We start from the raw sequence: 16,275 nt of genomic DNA, 5'->3' as shown, positions 1-16,275 counted from the left end.
AACTGGGGACTGAAGCTCAACTAAACTAAGCCACTCTTACGCTGAGATAAGAGCGACCTCGCAGCCCATGTGCAGCAGTTTAGCTAAATCCAGTTGAAATTAAACTGGTGAACTTTCCCGAGGCCTTAAACCACAAGAAAAAGGGGGCCCACACAAAGGCTTCCAGCAGTTTAACTAAACCACCTTAACACCTGGCACTTTTCGGCTGTGGATCTTAAGGGAGAAATATCATTAGCCCCTTTTACAGCTTGGGAAACTGAGGCACAGGCAAGGAAGGTGATTTGCTCTGAGGTCATCCAGCAACAAACCAACCTGGCAAGGGTCGGCAGAGACCACTCCCCGTAATGCTGGCCAATATTCCCTCATTGCATTGCCCCCTATGTACCCATCTGTCGTCTCTTGTCTTATACTTAGACGGGAAACTCTCTGGGGCGGGGATTGTCTTTTTGTTCTGTGTCTGTACAGTGCCTAGCGCAATGGAGCCTGATTCTATCATAATGCTACTAACAGTAAGTGTCAGAGCCAGGAATAGAACCCAGGTCTCCCAAGTCTCAGTGCTCCACCCTCTAGGTCACACAGCCTCTAATCCTAGCAATAATTAGCCCCATGCAAGGGCGGGCAGGGTTCTAGAAAGCTTGCTAAAGAGCTAACCCAGGCTCAGACCCTAAGCTGCCATCTCCCAGAGCGTAGCTGTTTGTTCAAACTCCTGATCTCCAGTGTTTAGCCTGATAATTTCTACCTAGAATAGAGTTGTGAAAGCTCCTTGTCATCTCTGTCGTGGTGGGGATTACTCACCTCCTCAGCCCTGGCGTGCATGTGTCTCGTCTCCTCAGAAATTACAGACTATTTGCAGATAACCAGAGCACAAAAATTCCCCCCTCTCCTCCCGGAGACAGTTTCTAAAGGTGTCTCAGCTGCAAGATGAAGTTTACGTTTGTTTTTGAATCCCAGAGCTGTGGTCTGGTCTCCTCTGAGCCACCTTCTTTCTGGTCACATTGCTCCCTGCAAGAGGGAAAGAATTGAAGCCAGGTGAGAGATTGTGCCCAGGAACCAATGGCAGTGGTTGTTTTAAAGATTGGCAGCTGTCAATTTAGAGGCAAGACTCGTTCTTTTGCTGCGGGAAATGGGGGCACAGGCCTGTATGTATGACATCACACCTTCTCTCCATGGAGACAATGATGAGGTCACACATCTGGGCGCCAATCTGCAAAGACTTGCCCATGTGTTTGACTTGGGACAGAGGAGATTGCTGCTGTGTGTCAACCCTCACGTATACTCTGGCTCCTTCAGGCCACTTCGGCTGCATAAAGGAGCCTTAAAGTGAGGGGAAATGCACCCCCTTGAGTATCCTCCCCCATGCAGGGGCCTCCCCAGCTAGGACAGAGGCCCTGCAAGTGCACCCTCCCTGCTCCCAGGGTCAGGGCAGATCAGAGGTACAGGCCGAGTGTACTGCACTATGGCTCATCTCAGTTTCCACTGGCTGCTGGGAGGCAGAGTGCTAGAGCAGCCCTTTGGCTACTCCAACTTACACTGGGGCTGGGGAGGCCCAGGAATACAAGGAGCACACAGGGATGCTTAAAGCCATCTTCCCCACTCCCTCCATGCCTGCCCCAGGTGGAGAGTACCTCAGAATCACGCCCACTGAGCGCAAAGGGGCGACTCACCTGCGTCTAATGTAACATGCATAATCATTGTGTGGGAGGGCGACGGCACCATTCCAGGGCAATGAGACGAACTGGAAGAGTGGAGAAGAGGCTCTCTGGGATCAGCCCTTGATGGGAAAGGAGAGAGGTGTCATCACGGGGTCAGGGTTGGGATTTTAAAGCAGAGGGTGTAAGTGATTTAAGGGTCAAGTAAAAACCCTAAACAAAGCAAAGTCAGGAAGAGAACACCACCCTGAGCTTTTCTAGCAGCTTCCTGCAGAGACAATCAAAGCATTAGTTACCCCGCCGGGAGGGGAGAGGAGGGGGTTGTAACAATAATACCTCGCTCTTACATAGCTCCCAAAGTGCACTACCAAGCAGGTCACTGGCATTATCCCCTTTTACTGATGGGGAAACTGAGGCACAGAGGGACGAAGTGACTTGTCCAAGCTTACCTAGCAGGCCATTACCAGAGCCAGGACTAGAAGCTGAGGCTATTCTGGTCCAGTCTAGCACGCTGTCCGTTAGGCCACACAAGGATCATTTTACTTTCCACTTCAGAGCAGCCACCTCTGGAACAGCATACATAGCATCTGTTTATTGGCCACACAGTTTGGGGGCCAGAGGATTTCTCATCTGTCCTGTTGGACTTCCCATACTCTCAAACCCCCAAAGCACCAGTAAACTCCATCCTCATACACCCTCCTGCCTAACTGCAGCTAGACCAGCTGAGCCCAGCCACAATCCCTGCAACAAGTGCTGACACCCGGGAGGCAGATTCTTGGCACAGGAAGCCATCTCCGTGTCAAGCACGGAGCACAGTCTCGACACCCAGCGTAAGGCTAGAATATCAAGCAGTGGCTCCTTCCATGCAGAGCTGATGAGGTTGTGACAGCTCCATGGCTGACAGCTCTTCAGGAAGTCGCTTAGTCAAGGCTGTCTGCATTCAATGCTGTGCTTGATTGGCACTGTTGTTACCAGGGGTGTTAAGAGAGTGGATAAGGAAAGGAGACAAGCAGCTCGAGGCTGAGATTCTGGGGCTACAGCCTGCACTGAAAATGAGAGCTATTTTTGCCTGCACAAGGACAGCAATGTTAGGATCCCAGATGCTCAGGAGGAAAATATTCTCCTCTGATTCTATTCCAGGATCAGCAGTCAGGACATGCTGCCAAGTGCCCGAGGCAGCACGCCAGGGTCTCCATTTCCCTGTACCTTGTGCGGTCATTCGCACTTGTGCAAAGTGGGTATACAAATCCTGCACCATTCTCACTGGGTAGCAACTGGCCCGGGTGGAAATAACCACATGACACGTAAGGGAGACTGGGAACTGAGCCCTCACTGCAGAGCTGGGGAGCTCTCTCTTCACTTCCGTGATGTCAGTGACATGACAAGCTGCACAAAGGGCTGCCAATGAAAAGTCAGCTCCCTAAGGTCACTGTCAGAGGTGGGATATACCCACCAGGAGAGGGGTTCACACTGTATTTGGGGTTTGGTCCCCCATGTCCATTTGTCACTGCTGTCCATCCCTGACTTGGAGGGAGGCTGCTACCTGGCGCAATGCCGCTCAAGGTCAGACACAGCTTTTCCTCGGTGCTTTCCAAAGAAATGTCTCTTATGGGCAAGGTGACCAGATGTCCCAATTTTACAGGGACAGTCCTGCTATTTGGGGCTTTTTTTTTTTTTTAAATATAGGCTCCTATTATCCCCCACCCCATCCCGATTTTTCACACTTGCTATCTGGTCACCTTACTTACGTGATTGCAGGGGTGCGAACTGGGAAGCATCCTCTGCCTCTTGAGAGTAAAGGAGTCAATTCTCACCCTTCTCAGCAGCCCAGCTCTGGAGACTGCAGAGTGCCAGGGACACTGAGGAATACCCTGTGGCTATGTCTGAACCCTGCCTCCTAGGGTTAGGAAGGGACCTGATGGCCATTCGCAGAATATTTGCACCCATATTTCTATGGCAGGGAGAGCCCCAGTGGCTGCAGGGTTAAGTGCAGTTCTCTTCACATTGCAACACGCTGTAGGGCAGTGGTTCTCAGTCAGGGGTCCGGGACCTCTTGGGGGGCCATGCAGGTGTCAAGGAGTCTGTCTGCCAAGCAGGGCCAGCACTAGACTTGCTAGGGCTGAGGACAGAAAGCCAAAGCCCGACCGCATGGAGCTGAAGCCTGGGGCGCTGAGCCCTGCCACCCATGGCGGAAGCAGAAGCCTGAGCAACACAGCTTTGCAGGGCCCCTGTGGCGTGCAGCCCTGGGCAACTGCCCTGCTTGCTACCCCCTAACGCTGGCCCTGGCTTTTATAGGCAGAAAAACAGTTGTTGGGGCACAAGTGGGCTCAGAAAGAAAAAGATTGAGAACCCCTGCTGTAGGGTAGTAGAATGGTCTGCTCCTGCTCCTGGTGGGAGTCCATTCCAAATCTGGCTCCAGCTCCTAAGGGGGCTGACAAGTCTTGTATCCTGTTGGGATCGGGCACAGCTGCCAACTTCTATGCCGATGGCCAGATCCTCAGCTGACAAAAGCGGGTATATCCTCCATTAAAACAACAAGGCTTTGCCTACCTACACCACTTAGCCCCATGTGACAGGTTAAGCCTCAAAGGGAAACTTGGTTCAAAGACACCCTGGGTCAGAAAAGTGCAAAGCCAGCAGTTCTGGAGGAGCTTCAGGACAAACGCAGGTGCTGTCCACGGGGGAGTGAAATTCACAGCCTTGCTGTCCTCAGGCGGGGTGAGAGAATCGTATTGCCAATTCTCAGGATTTTCTCGAGGGTCTCATGATATTTGGGATTTTCTTCAAAGCTCCATCCTGGTGTCGTCAGAATAGAGGAGAATCTCAGGAGACTGTAATCGAAGGTGACGTTCTAGCTCGCGGGTGTGGAGAAGAGCTTGAAAACACGACCCCTCCGGGGCACAGAAACCCAAAGTGCAGATAAAACAACCCCCCGAACTAGGCTTTGTTTAAAACGCCTGCGTTTGGAATGCTGCGGTTCCCCGCGGCCGCATGGCTTTGCTGAGCGGGTGTAGACCCGTCGGGGCAGGGCCGTGTGCCGGGGCAGGGCCCGGTGTCGGGGCAGGGTCGTGTGTCGGGGCAGGGCCCGGTGTCGGGGCAGGGTCGTGTGTCGGGGCAGGGCCCGGTGTCGGGGCAGGGCCGTGTGGCGGGGCAGGGCCCGGTGTCGGGGCAGGGCCGGGTGTCGGGGCAGGGCCGTGTGGCGGGGCAGGGCCGTGTGGGGGGCAGGGCCGTGTGGCGGGGCAGGGTTGTGTGTTGGGGCAGGGCCCGGTGCCGGGGCAGGGCCGTGTGGGGGGCAGGGCCCGGTGCCGGGGCAGGGCCGTGTGGGGGGCAGGGCCGTGTGGGGGGCGCCCCCCTCTCATGGGGTGCCCGGGGGCTACCACCACACCCCCAGTATTGGGTGCCGCCTGTGAAGGGGGCACGGGGACCAGGCCCCTCCCCCCCTCTGTCTGTCTTTGGGAGGCTGCCCCTCCCCCCGTGTGCCTAGCACCCCTCTGGTACATTTGCTGTGTGTTGCCCTTTAAGGCCTACGCCATTTTGGGCGCGGAAGGGCGGGAGGAAACGCATGCGCACTGAGCCGCCGAGGGATCAGAACTCGCTCTCCCGTGCCGTGCCGCTGCCGGTCCTCGTACGCACGCGCAGTAGAATCTGCGGCAGTCGCCCCCCTCTGCTGCGCATGCGTATCGACCGGTGCTCGGGAGTTGGCGCGCCTGGGCATGGCCCGCGCACGCGCAGTTGCGGGAGCGAAGCCCTTCCCCACCTCCGTCGGACACCGGAAGTGAGTCAGGGCGAGGGCGGAAGCGGGTGTGCGGAGGCGCCGCGGCGGCTGCTGGAGGGTTCCAGAAGGGCCTGGCCGCGCGGCCGGCGGCGCCATGGTGGATTACAGCGTCTGGGACCACATCGAGGTGTCCGACGATGAGGACGAGACTCACCCCAACATCGACACGGCCAGTCTGTTCCGGTGGCGCCACCAGGTGCGGGCCCCGCCCCGTGGGGACCGGCCCCGAGGGGTCCCGTTCCCGTGGAGACCCCCCCCCCCCCCGGCCCCGAGGGGTCCCCTGCCCCGTGGAGACCCGCCCCGAGGGGTCCCCGTCCCCGTGGAGACCCGCCCCGAGGGGTCCCCGTCCCCGTGGAGACCCGGCCCCGAGGGGTCGCCGGCCCCGTGGAGACCCGCCCCCCCCGGCCCCGAGGGGTCCCCGTCCCCGTGGAGACCCGGCCCCGAGGGGTCCCCGTTCCCGTGGAGACCCGGGCTCGGGGCCCAGGAGGTCTCTTACTTGCCGCCCCCCGCTGCCCCGAGACCGCCCCAGGCTCCAGCGATGGCCTGACCGTGCAGAGACCAGGCCTGGGTGGGGTTTAGCCCCTGTGCCTTGGGGCCCGGCGCCAAGTATCCCCCGCCCGCCCCAGGAACACTGTGCGCCCCACCCGGGGTCCTCACCTTGGGGACCCTGCGCTTGTCGGGACTTGGCCCCAAGGACTTGCCCCCCTCAGCCAGGATCCCTCCCCCCGCACAGGGCTCAGCCCATTGCAGAGACTAACGTCCCCCCTCTCCCTAGCCCCTTCTCAGTGTCCCCTGGATTGACTCCAACCCCAGCGAGGCTCTGCCTCCAGTTGGTGGGACTCCTGAGACCTCTGGGACACACCCAATTTCAGCCAAATCAGCCCCACCCTTAGTGATGTCTGCCTCCTGTCAGCTCCCCAGACAGAGGGAATTCCCCAGCTTCAAGGTAGATCTTCCCTGAGGAGAGACTCCTACAAAAAAATGAGGGAGTTCTTTAAGGAGAGATTCTTCTCTTCCCAGGAGAGATTCTCCTGGAAACCCGTCTCCTCAGGTGCTCCGGGGCTTGTCTTCTCCTTAACCAGGCATCCTGCATAGTAATAATGAGTACATATGGGGTACTTTGATATGGTGACTTTAACATCTGGCAAAATACTGGAACAAATGATTACACAATCAGTGTATAAACATCTGGAGGATACCAGGGTTAGAAGGAATAGCCAGCATGGCTCTGTCAAGAGCAAATCCTGCCAAACCATCCTCATTTCCTTTTTTGATGGAGTTACTGGCTTAGTCGATAGGGGGAAGCAGTCAATGTGATATGGAAGACTTTTAGTAAGGCTTTTGACACAGTCAGATGTAAACTAGGGAAATGTGTTCTAGATGAAATTACCATAAGGTGGTACACAGCTGGCTGGAAACAGCACTCAGAGTAGTTGTTAATGGTTTGCTGTCATCTGGGTGTGGTGGATGGGTGTCCCACAGGGGTCCTGAATCTAATATTATTCAATAATTTCATAAATTACTTGAATAAGGGAGTGTAGTGTGTGCTTATAAAATTTACGTAGGACATCAAGCAGAGAGGAGTTGCAAGCACCTTGGATGATAGAATTAGAATTCAAAACAACCTCCACACTTTAGAGAATTGATTTGTAATCAACAAGATGAAATTAAATAAAGACAAGTGCCGAGTAATGAACAATTACAAAATAGAGAATAACTGGCTAAGTAGTGGTAGCAGAAAAAGGATCGGGCATTATAGTGGATCATAAATTGAATACAAACCAACAATGTGATGCAGTTGCCGAAAGGGCTAATATCAGTCTGGGGTGTATTAACAGGCGTGTCGTATGTAAGACATGGCAGGGAATTATCCTTCTCTACTCGGCATTGGTGGGGTCTCAGCTGGAGTACTTTCGGAATGATGTAAATAAGTTGGAGAGGGTCCAGGGGAGGAAAGATTACAAACCCTGCGCATGTTTAGTCTTGAGAAAAGAAGACTTGGGGGTGGGGGGGAATCTGCTAATAGTCTTCAAATCTGTTAAGGGCTGTTATAAAGAGGATGGTGATTAAATGTTCTCCACACCCACTAAAAGTAGGCCAAGAAGTAATGGACTTAATCTGCAGCCAGGGAGTCTTAGTTTAAATATTAGGAAAAATTTTCTACTTCTTATCGTAGTTAAACTCTGGAATAAGCTTCCCAAGGGAGTCTGTGGATTCCTCGTCATTGGAGGGTTTTAAGAACAGATGGACAAACACCTGTCAGGGATGGTTTAGGTTTACTTGGTCTTGTCTCAGCACAGGGGCTGGGCTTAGTGACCTGTTAAGACCCCTTCCAGCCTGATATTTCTGTGATTATTATTATTTTTTTTTTTTAATCAAGAGGTCTCTGTGATTCTCCAGTGAAGGGCTGATGTATATTCCCTTAGTACCGAAAGAGAAACTGAGGCACAGAGCAGGGAAGGGAGTCGCCTGCGATGGTGCAGGAAGGCAGTAGTTGTGTCTGGACTAGAATTCAGGGGTCCTGACTGTGAGTCCAAGAGGAAACTCTGGGGCTTACTGTCTCCATGTGCTCTCTTGTGAAACCGCAGGAAGCTGTCTGGGCAGAAATCCATTCCTCAGTCTCCCAGTAACTTTCTCCACCACAGTCACTCTGGACTTTGCAGGTGCTTTAGGAGCTGTAGTGGACACCAGCCAGCAGACTAAAGCCTCAGACAGGCAGGTGTGGTAAGACTCTCTGCTTAGTCCTCATGTATTTGTAACTGGTTCCAGTTTAACAGATGAGACATTGAGTCAGCCTTACCTGCCTTCTTTGGGGAATAAATGAGCTCTGGATGTAGTGTGTGAATGCAGAGGCTTAGTTTCTTATGTGTCACCTTGTCTGTCACCATTTATTGGGGCTGGGAACCCACTCTGTTGGCTCAGGGAATTCTGATCTTGTTTGAGTGGCAAACACTGGGGAAAATACAGTTTTATTCTGGATAAGATAGGGGCTTTTCACCTCTGCTGCATATGTGTATAAATATGAAGATAGATCGGTCTCTCAAAGGACCTAGAATGTAGGCAGTGCACTTTGCCTTTTGTTCTTCCCTTGCGAATTCCAGGGATCTGAGTAGGGAATGCGATGCTTAGGTCCAATAATGATTCTGCAAATCACTCGTGCTGAGCAACTCCTTTCACTCCTCTGCCTCAGTTTTCTTATCTATAAAATGTGGATAATACCTGTTAGAGGGAGCTGTGACTTGGGGAGCTGAAGTTTTGGTGGCTAATTGAGGAGTGTTTTGGTAATCTAGAGCACTACATAAATACTAAGTACTGGGAGACAATGGAGAAATAAACCTTGATCTTGTTAAAACCCTCCTTCCCTGAGTGTTGTGCATCACTACTTTGAGAGCGCATGTGCAGTGTGAGTAACTGTCTCAGCTAGGATGTTCTCCCTCCAGACTAGCATGTTATGCACAGGAAGGAAGGCAGGGTCTCTGCTCCATGTGGAGAAGAAAATGGGAATTCAGCTTTTGTTTTCCAGGCTCAGAGGAGGAAGAAATTGTTCTCCCAACAGCCACAACAAGAGCTGTGTCCAATCAACAGCAAACAAAATCCTAAGGATCTTAGAACCCTCTTGAAAACATTGGCCTGTAAAGGAAACCCCGACTGAAACGCAACAAAGGTGTTCAGTAGTTGACTGTTGGGTCTCTGGAAGGAAGGCAGCATTAGGATGCCTATAGCTAGGGGAAACAGATTGAAACAGAACAGGGGGCAAATCTGAGTTGAAGATCAAGGGAATCTCCAACCCTGTGAGCCTAAGGGAAGTGGTAGAAACTCCATTGCTTGAGGCAGTTGCACCTAGATTAGGCAAAGCCCTAAATCTTGTACAGTAGTGAACAGCCCAGCCCAGCCCTGCCCTGCCCTGCCCTGCCCTGCGAGGGTGGATGACGTGGGGATCAGTAGGACTCTTCCACCTCTTAATTTTCAGCTAATACAAATGGATACTGCAGAGGAGAGGAATGTTCATTCTCCTACGGAGTCACTGCTGCGGCTCCTGGGTTAACACTGATTTCCTGCATCGCGTGCTCTGCCAAGCATAACTGGAGTCTCTGCAGATGTGCCAAGCCCTCGGGAAACTCTAACTACTAGGTGGTATGGAGCTCTCATTTAGCAGCACAGGGTGACTGTGTGAATGTCAGTGCAGCATAGAAGAGAGACAGCTAAAAAGTCTGATTAAACCATAAGGCTCCTACCGGCTAGTTGCAATGAGTGAGAGGTTGAGAGTTCAGCTCTCTACAGAGGCAAGAAACTAGCCACACACTCGGTGATACTGGGATTAAGCACAAAATGGATGAGTTGGGAAGCATGTAGGCTAACCCTTCTCTGGCATGGAAGCTACTGTCCTGTTGGTGTGACCCACGCAGCTCAGCATGTCAGTTACTGTTCTGTTTGATCCGGTCAGCCCAACGATCATGTCTTGGGTGTGGGACATGAGGTGAGGAGAGGGGTTCCCAGTGTTACTCAGACTGTCTGTACTCTCCTCTTTGCCAGGGGATCAGTTGGCTCTTCTATTCCAAGAGCAAGTGATGAAGAGTGCTTTAAAAAAGCTGTAAATTGATCTCTGCAGGCCCGAGTGGAGAGGATGGAGCAGTTCCAGAAGGAGAAAGAAGAGCTGGATAAAGGGTGCAGGGAATGCAAACGGAAACTAGCCGAGTGCCAGAAGAAAATGAAGGAGTTTGAGGTGGCAGACGCGGAGAGTGGGAAAGGGGAGCTGCAGAGACTTCAGGTCGAAGCGCAGCAGCTGAGAAAAGAAGAGAAGAGCTGGGAAAAGAAGATCGAGGAGCTGAGGAAGAAGGAGAAGAACATGCCCTGGAACGTGGACACCCTGAGCAAAGACGGCTTCAGCAAGGTTAGTCTGAATGGTGCCTGGTGAGGGGAAGGAGCAGGGGGGATTTCTGGCTGAAAAAGCTGCCTTGCAAACGTGGCGTCTGAGCTGTCGTGCTGGAACCACAGCTGGCCACGCAGCAGCGCTATGAACCGGCCTCCTCTCTCTCTGCAGAGCGTTTTCAACGTCAAACCTGAAGAGGAGGACGAGTCAGAGGAACAAAAAGAGAAGAAACACAAGTCGTTTGTGGAGAAGTACAAGAAGCAGATCAAACACTTTGGTGAGTTAGCTGGCTGCAAGCACCGGGCTCCCGGGCAGTCTAGGAGATGAAAGCTTCAGAAGTCTCTTCCGCGTTATAGGTGAAACCCCGTTATATCGGGGTAGCAGCAGCAGGGCTCCAGCGGTGATTTAAAGAGCCCGGGGCTCCGGCTGTGGGGAGCGCTGGGCCCTTTAAATCGTGGGCTGAGCCCTGCTGCCAGCACCCCGGGGATAGCGGCGGCAGGGCTCTGACAGTGATTTAAAGGGCCTCGGGCTCCCCACAGCGGCCAGAGCTCCGAGCCCTTTAAAGCGCCGTGGGAGCCCCACTGCTGCTGCCCTGCAGTAGCAGCGGCAGGGCTCCAGCGGTGATTTAAAGAGCCCCAGCCCTGGCCGCTGCAGGGAGCCCAGGCCCTTTAAATCACTGTCTGAGCCCTGCTGCCGCAGCTCTAGGGCAGCAGTGGCAAGGCTCCAGTGGTGATTTAAAGAGCCCCGGGCCCTGGCCGCTGTGGGGAGCCCAGACCCTTTTAATTGCCGGCCGAACCCTGCTGCCGGAGCCCTGGGGTTACTGCGCTATATGGGAACCTGTGCTATATCGGGTCATGTTATAGTGGGGTAGAGGTGTAGTTGGATTCCTTGCTATCTGGGTCATGTCCGCAATACCTGTCTTCTCCCATGCTGTAGACTTAGAAAGGAAAGAACATGCAGCTGGAGAGCCCCGTGCTCAGTGTGGGGCAGCGGAGTGTTCTCAGCTGGGGGTCCCTGCCTGTGGAACACCTTTCAGATCCATGTGTAAAAGGCACCAATAAGCCAGTGGTTTCCTAACACAGCTCACTCCTGGGGATTGCCTTTATTCTTAACTTCACTTAAAAAGCCCTACTGCAGGACTGTATGAACCAACATCCAGCTGTAGCATGTAGGCCCTCTCCTGAACGGCTCTTCCCTTGAGTCCCACCCCCAGCTTTGCTGGACCTTCTCTGCCTCCTCCTAACTCTTCACTACCTTCATAGTCCTGAACTGGAGCTTTTCAGGTGCCCTTCACCAGAACTCAGGAGCAGCTCAGGTGCTAGCACATCTGTCCACCCCACAGTCCTGTGCGGTAGGGAAGTGTTACCCGTATTTTACAGATGTGGATCTCCGGTACAAAGGGATGAAGTGACTTAGCCAGGGTCACGTGGAGAGTCTGGCAGGGCCAAGAAATGACCCCAGATTTACTGAGTCCCAATCTAGTGCCTTCCCACAGACCTGTCTTTTCTTATGAGATCCTCTTGGTCAGGTGAGACAGCAGGTTAGCTCTGTCTTGCCACATCATCGGGTCCTGTACTGGATTCTGCCTTCATAATCCTGCTGCTTGGATACCAAAGTCATAGGCCTCTAATAAATGTGCTTGGTAAATTTCAGCTGGGTGTTCTTCGGTTAAATTCCTACAATGTTCCTGTCCCAGTTACTCATTCCCCTCCCACCCACCCCATCCAAAGAGAGTGCGCCCGGCTGTCATTAGGGCTCTTGCTGTGAAATGCAGCCAGGGGAAGAAGTTAATCCAAAACTCTGTCCCGTGTTTGATCTGTCCTAGGTACTTAGGTGGCTCATTGACCTTGGAGATGGTGAGGTGCTCAGATACCAATAGAGCCTCTCCTGAGGCAGCTGCACAGATAGGGAGCTGAGGCACAAAGGCCCAGTCCTGTGGGGTGTTTATCTAAATACCTAAGTCTAAGTGACTTGGCCAGGGTCACACATCTGGAGCAGAAGAGGGAATTGAACCTGGGTCTCCCAGTCACAGGCGAGTGCCCTGACCACACCACCATCTTTCCCCTCCAGCAGGCATAATCCTTCCTCCTAAAGTATCACTGATCCTCTTTAGCCCTGTCCAGGCTCTGCTTGAAACTGTGAGAACAGCTTGATGGGTGGGCTCTTCTCTCTGACCATGTGGCAAGGTGACTGTCTGCTGCTAACTGTGGCGCTCCTGCTTTGAAGGAATGCTGCGGCGCTGGGACGACAGCCAGAAGTATCTCTCTGATAACCCGCATCTGGTGTGTGAAGAGACCGCCAATTACCTGGTCATCTGGTGCATTGATCTGGAAGTGGAAGAGGTGAGGCTGCTGTGTTTCACAAGGAGCTGTGACTGCAGCTTGAAATGCTGATAGTAGCGAGGGGTCAATCCCGTGTGCACTGCTGAGTTTTGGCTCATTCACGTTTGCGGTGGGCCAAGCTCTTTCCCATTGGCGTCCCTTCCCTCATGGACACGTGCTGGGGGAACCAGGCCTGGAAAGCTTGTACTGGAGTGGCATGTGGCCAGCTGCCCTCCTGGGAGCTAGTGTCTGTTTCAGAGACGGCTTCCTCCGTTCACTTAAAGATGGTGCTGACACTTGAGAGATCCTGTCAGCTGAGTCTGGAAGGGAATGGGCCAAGAGCTCAGACTGCAATGGACTCGCTTGTCATGGCTCTTGGCCAGCCAGTGTCCTCTGTCCACTTGGGCAAGGCTGCAGCGGCTGGTGTCTCGGGGTCTATTGGAATGTGAGCACGCCCTCTGCTGGCTGGGCACCACACAGCACAGCCCTTAGAGCCACAGGCGCCTTTCTCTTCCGCCTCCTAGAAACACGCCCTGATGGAGCAGGTCGCCCACCAGACCATCGTGATGCAGTTCATCCTAGAGCTGGCCAAGAGCCTGAAGGTGGACCCCAGAGCTTGTTTCAGACAGTTCTTCACCAAAATCAAGGTGAGTTCCAAGTCCCCTTCAGCTGTGCCGTTTTCTCCCCATTTCCTCCTCTCACAGGTGGCCTGCAGTCAGGACGACTGTGGTGGACAGTGTGGAACTCACTGCCATGGAGTGTTGGCTTGGTCAGGAACCTAGCAAGATTCCAAGGGGGAACGGACATGTGAATTCCTGGAATATCCCAAATTCTACAAACCTGCCTCAGGGTGTGACAACCTCTGTTACAAGTTAGGAAGGGACCTTCCTGAGGCAAATTACCCAGCGTCTGCATCTTGTGCGGTTTTTCACACTGTCCTCTGCAGCATCTGATTCTGGCCACTGTCCGAGGCAAGCGACTGGGCTAGGTGGACCTTAGGTCTGAGCCAGTCTGGCAATTCCGATGCCACGTAGTACCTCCGTCTTCGTTCTCAGTCTGCCCGCGCTGGAGAGGGGGCCCAAGGCCCACTCAGGAGTGGGGTTTAAATACAGTCTGACTCTTGCCCAGCATCCCGTGCCCAGTAGTGGGTGTTGTGGCTGGGGTCATCACTGTGGCTAATAGCTAAAGCTGCAGAACCTTCTCCTTTGTCGCTGGGCAGCTGAAAGACACCTGGAGAACTGCCTCTTGGGAGCTCTGTGCCCAGGGGGACCCCGAGCGCAGAGAACATATTGGACTGTCAGTTTTATCCCTCCTACTAGCTGGACTTTTTCGTGGCACCTGCTGCTTGTGCTTGTGCACCATCGCCTGCCTGTGTATTTGTGGCGCTGTGCTCGGCCCCACAGCAGGGGGTTGTGGGGACACTGCAGGAGGAGAGAATGTCAGTCTGTCACACGTGCCTCTGAGCCTTCCGTTGTCCTACAGCAGGTGGCTTTTAATGACGGAAGCACTGGGCTCCTCCCAGCCCTGCAATTATCCTGCCTGAATGGAGGCGTAGTTACACTGGCACACTCTGGCCTCAGCAAAGGGGTCCGTAATCTACGTTCAGCCGTGTCTCATGTGCCTGGCTGGATCTTGTGCCATCTCGGCTCCTTCTTCGTTAACATTCTGGCGTCTCAACTTTGCTTCCCTGCTTCTCCCTGCCCGTTGCAGACGGCCGATCAGCAGTACATGGAGGGGTTCACCGATGAGCTGGAGGCCTTCAAGGAGCGAGTGAGAGGCCGTGCCAAGGTGCGCCTCGAGAAAGCCATGAAAGAGTATGAAGAGGAGGAGCGGCAGAAACGGCTGGGCCCAGGCGGGCTGGATCCTGTGGAGGTGTATGAATCCCTCCCGGCTGTGAGTAGCCTGACACTGAGCAGCAGGTGCCTTGCGCTCTGAGCAAGAGCAGCTGCTGTCGATCTCGCATTCTGGCTTCTCCTTCCCACTCCCTAGCCTGTCTAGAGCACTTATCTGGCCCCATTCTCTGAGCAGCTCAGGTGCTTTGATGGGTTTATTCCCCGCACCCCCCAGGTCAGAAAGCCCTATTCCCATTTTACAGGTGGGGCACTGAGGCACAGGGAGACTCAGACTTGCCCAAGTCTGATAGAGCAGGGAAATGAACCCAGATCTTCCAAGACCCAGGCTAGTGCCCTGGCCACCACTCTCCAAGGGAAATGGGCAAGGCGGCATTCCTCTCCATGCCCCGAGGCAAGGGGGGTCACTGTGGACTGCTTCCACTGCCTTCCTAGGCCTTGGCTCCTAGCTGAGCGGGAGCACGAGGTGTGAGCTCCTAGGCAATATCTCTTGCATGGGGCCGTGGAAGGGGCCCTGTCCCAGACCCGCTCATCAGGCTGCCCTCTTCTTCCCCAGGAACTGCAAAAGTGTTTCGATTCAAAAGACGTTCAGATGCTGCAGGATGCAATCAGCAAAATGGAGCCTGCTGTGAGTATCCCTTGGGTGGGGAGGACACGGGGCCTAGGTGAGGGCCTAGAGGCACAGGAAGAAAGCAGTCAGCTTTCTGTTGCTGTGAATTGGGGTCCGTTCCCAGTCACATTAACACATCTTCCTGTGTAGTTACTGGCTTCTTCCCAAGTCACTGATCTCGAGCCAACCAAGTGGCAATGAGCCCTTGGCTGAAGGCTGCAGTGGGGATGGAGGTGAGTTGGGGAGCTCTGGGAGGAAGCAGAGACCCATGGGCAAGTGCTGTGCTAACATCCTTTAGCCCCCATGCGCTGTCTGTGTTCCAGGAAGCGAAGTACCACATGCAGCGCTGCATCGATTCTGGGCTTTGGGTGCCGAATGCCAAGACGGCGGAGGGAGCGGAGAAGGGAGGCGAGGAGGCAGAGGCTGTCTATGAGGAGGTCAAGAAGGAGAGCAGCGAGGAGGAGAAAGGAAACCCATGAACTACTGCTGGAAATGCGTAAAGCAGACTGTCCCCTCACCTCCCCCCACTGCCATCATCCTACCCCCTCTCGCCTTCCTCTCTCACCCAATTATCCCTCAGGATGACACATGCTTTACACACGTAGACACTTTGTGAATGTGTGAGCTGCTTGCTGGCTCTTTGTATCCATCCCCAAGCCCTGGGCTGCCCTTGGGGAGCAGCCGGAAGCCCTGGTGTTAGCAGAGGGGAAGTCCGATCGGTTACCCCAGTGAGACGGGAGCTCAAAGGACTTGACATATGACAGTTTACGTTCTAGGTCTCACTCTGGTGATGCCGGGCAACGTACTAGTTACAAATGTGCTGTTGTATCTCTTCTGTTGGTGCCCAGTAAGGCTGTTACCTGAATAAAGAGATTGAAGTAGCTGACCGTGGAGCGGACTTGCTGGGGCAGTTGGGTGAGCTGCCGTGCTGTTGTGGCTTCTGCAAAGAGAGAAGTTGACCTGCACAGTTGTCCCTGGTGCTGGGAGTTACGTTGCAGGCCAGCCTGAGTGCACTGGCCTTCCCTAGTCTGCAGAGCCCTTGGTGGCCAAAACAAACTGCATGGCTTGCCATGGCACCTGGCAGGGCCTGCAGGCAAACACACCAGCGCCCCCCTGCACCGTGGGTTAGCTCTTGTGCTGCCTCGGCCATCTGCTGGTGTGTGCTCTGGGGCCCGGAGGAGTGGGCTGTGCTGTGAATGT

General features: G+C 54.1%; 1 protein-coding gene across 2 annotated transcripts; it reads left to right on the top strand.

The window, feature by feature from the left end:
* Nucleotides 1–5,444: 5,444 nt before the first annotated feature.
* On the top strand, nt 5,445–15,961 carry CDC37 (cell division cycle 37, HSP90 cochaperone). 2 transcript variants are annotated; one of them, XM_050924833.1, is made up of 9 exons: nt 5,522–5,620; nt 9,395–9,558; nt 10,034–10,315; nt 10,466–10,571; nt 12,521–12,636; nt 13,140–13,262; nt 14,326–14,508; nt 15,022–15,093; nt 15,399–15,961. In XM_050924833.1, the coding sequence occupies exons 3-9, from the start codon at nt 10,049–10,051 to the stop codon at nt 15,552–15,554; spliced, it is 1,023 nt and encodes a 340-aa protein (XP_050780790.1). In that variant the 5' UTR covers nt 5,522–5,620; nt 9,395–9,558; nt 10,034–10,048; the 3' UTR covers nt 15,555–15,961. The 2 variants fall into 2 exon arrangements, with proteins under 2 accessions (XP_050780789.1, XP_050780790.1); XM_050924832.1 differs by lacking the exon at nt 9,395–9,558 and having other exon boundaries at nt 5,445–5,620.
* The last annotated feature ends 314 nt before the right edge of the window (nt 15,962–16,275 follow it).

Source organism: Gopherus flavomarginatus, chromosome 16 (genome assembly GCF_025201925.1).
Source record: "Gopherus flavomarginatus isolate rGopFla2 chromosome 16, rGopFla2.mat.asm, whole genome shotgun sequence".
Taxonomy (NCBI): domain Eukaryota; kingdom Metazoa; phylum Chordata; order Testudines; family Testudinidae; genus Gopherus; species Gopherus flavomarginatus.
Note: the sequence above shows the minus strand (reverse complement) of the source record. Positions and strands in the feature narration are given on the sequence as shown.

Coding starts and splice junctions, on each gene's coding strand:
- CDC37 (XM_050924832.1), top strand. CDS start 5,519: ATGGTGGATTACAGCGTCTGGGACCACATCGAGGTGTCCGACGATGAG. Junction 10,572..12,520: donor GAAGCAGATCAAACACTTTG/GTGAGTTAGCTG, acceptor CCTGCTTTGAAG/GAATGCTGCGGCGCTGGGAC. Junction 15,094..15,398: donor TCAGCAAAATGGAGCCTGCT/GTGAGTATCCCT, acceptor TCTGTGTTCCAG/GAAGCGAAGTACCACATGCA.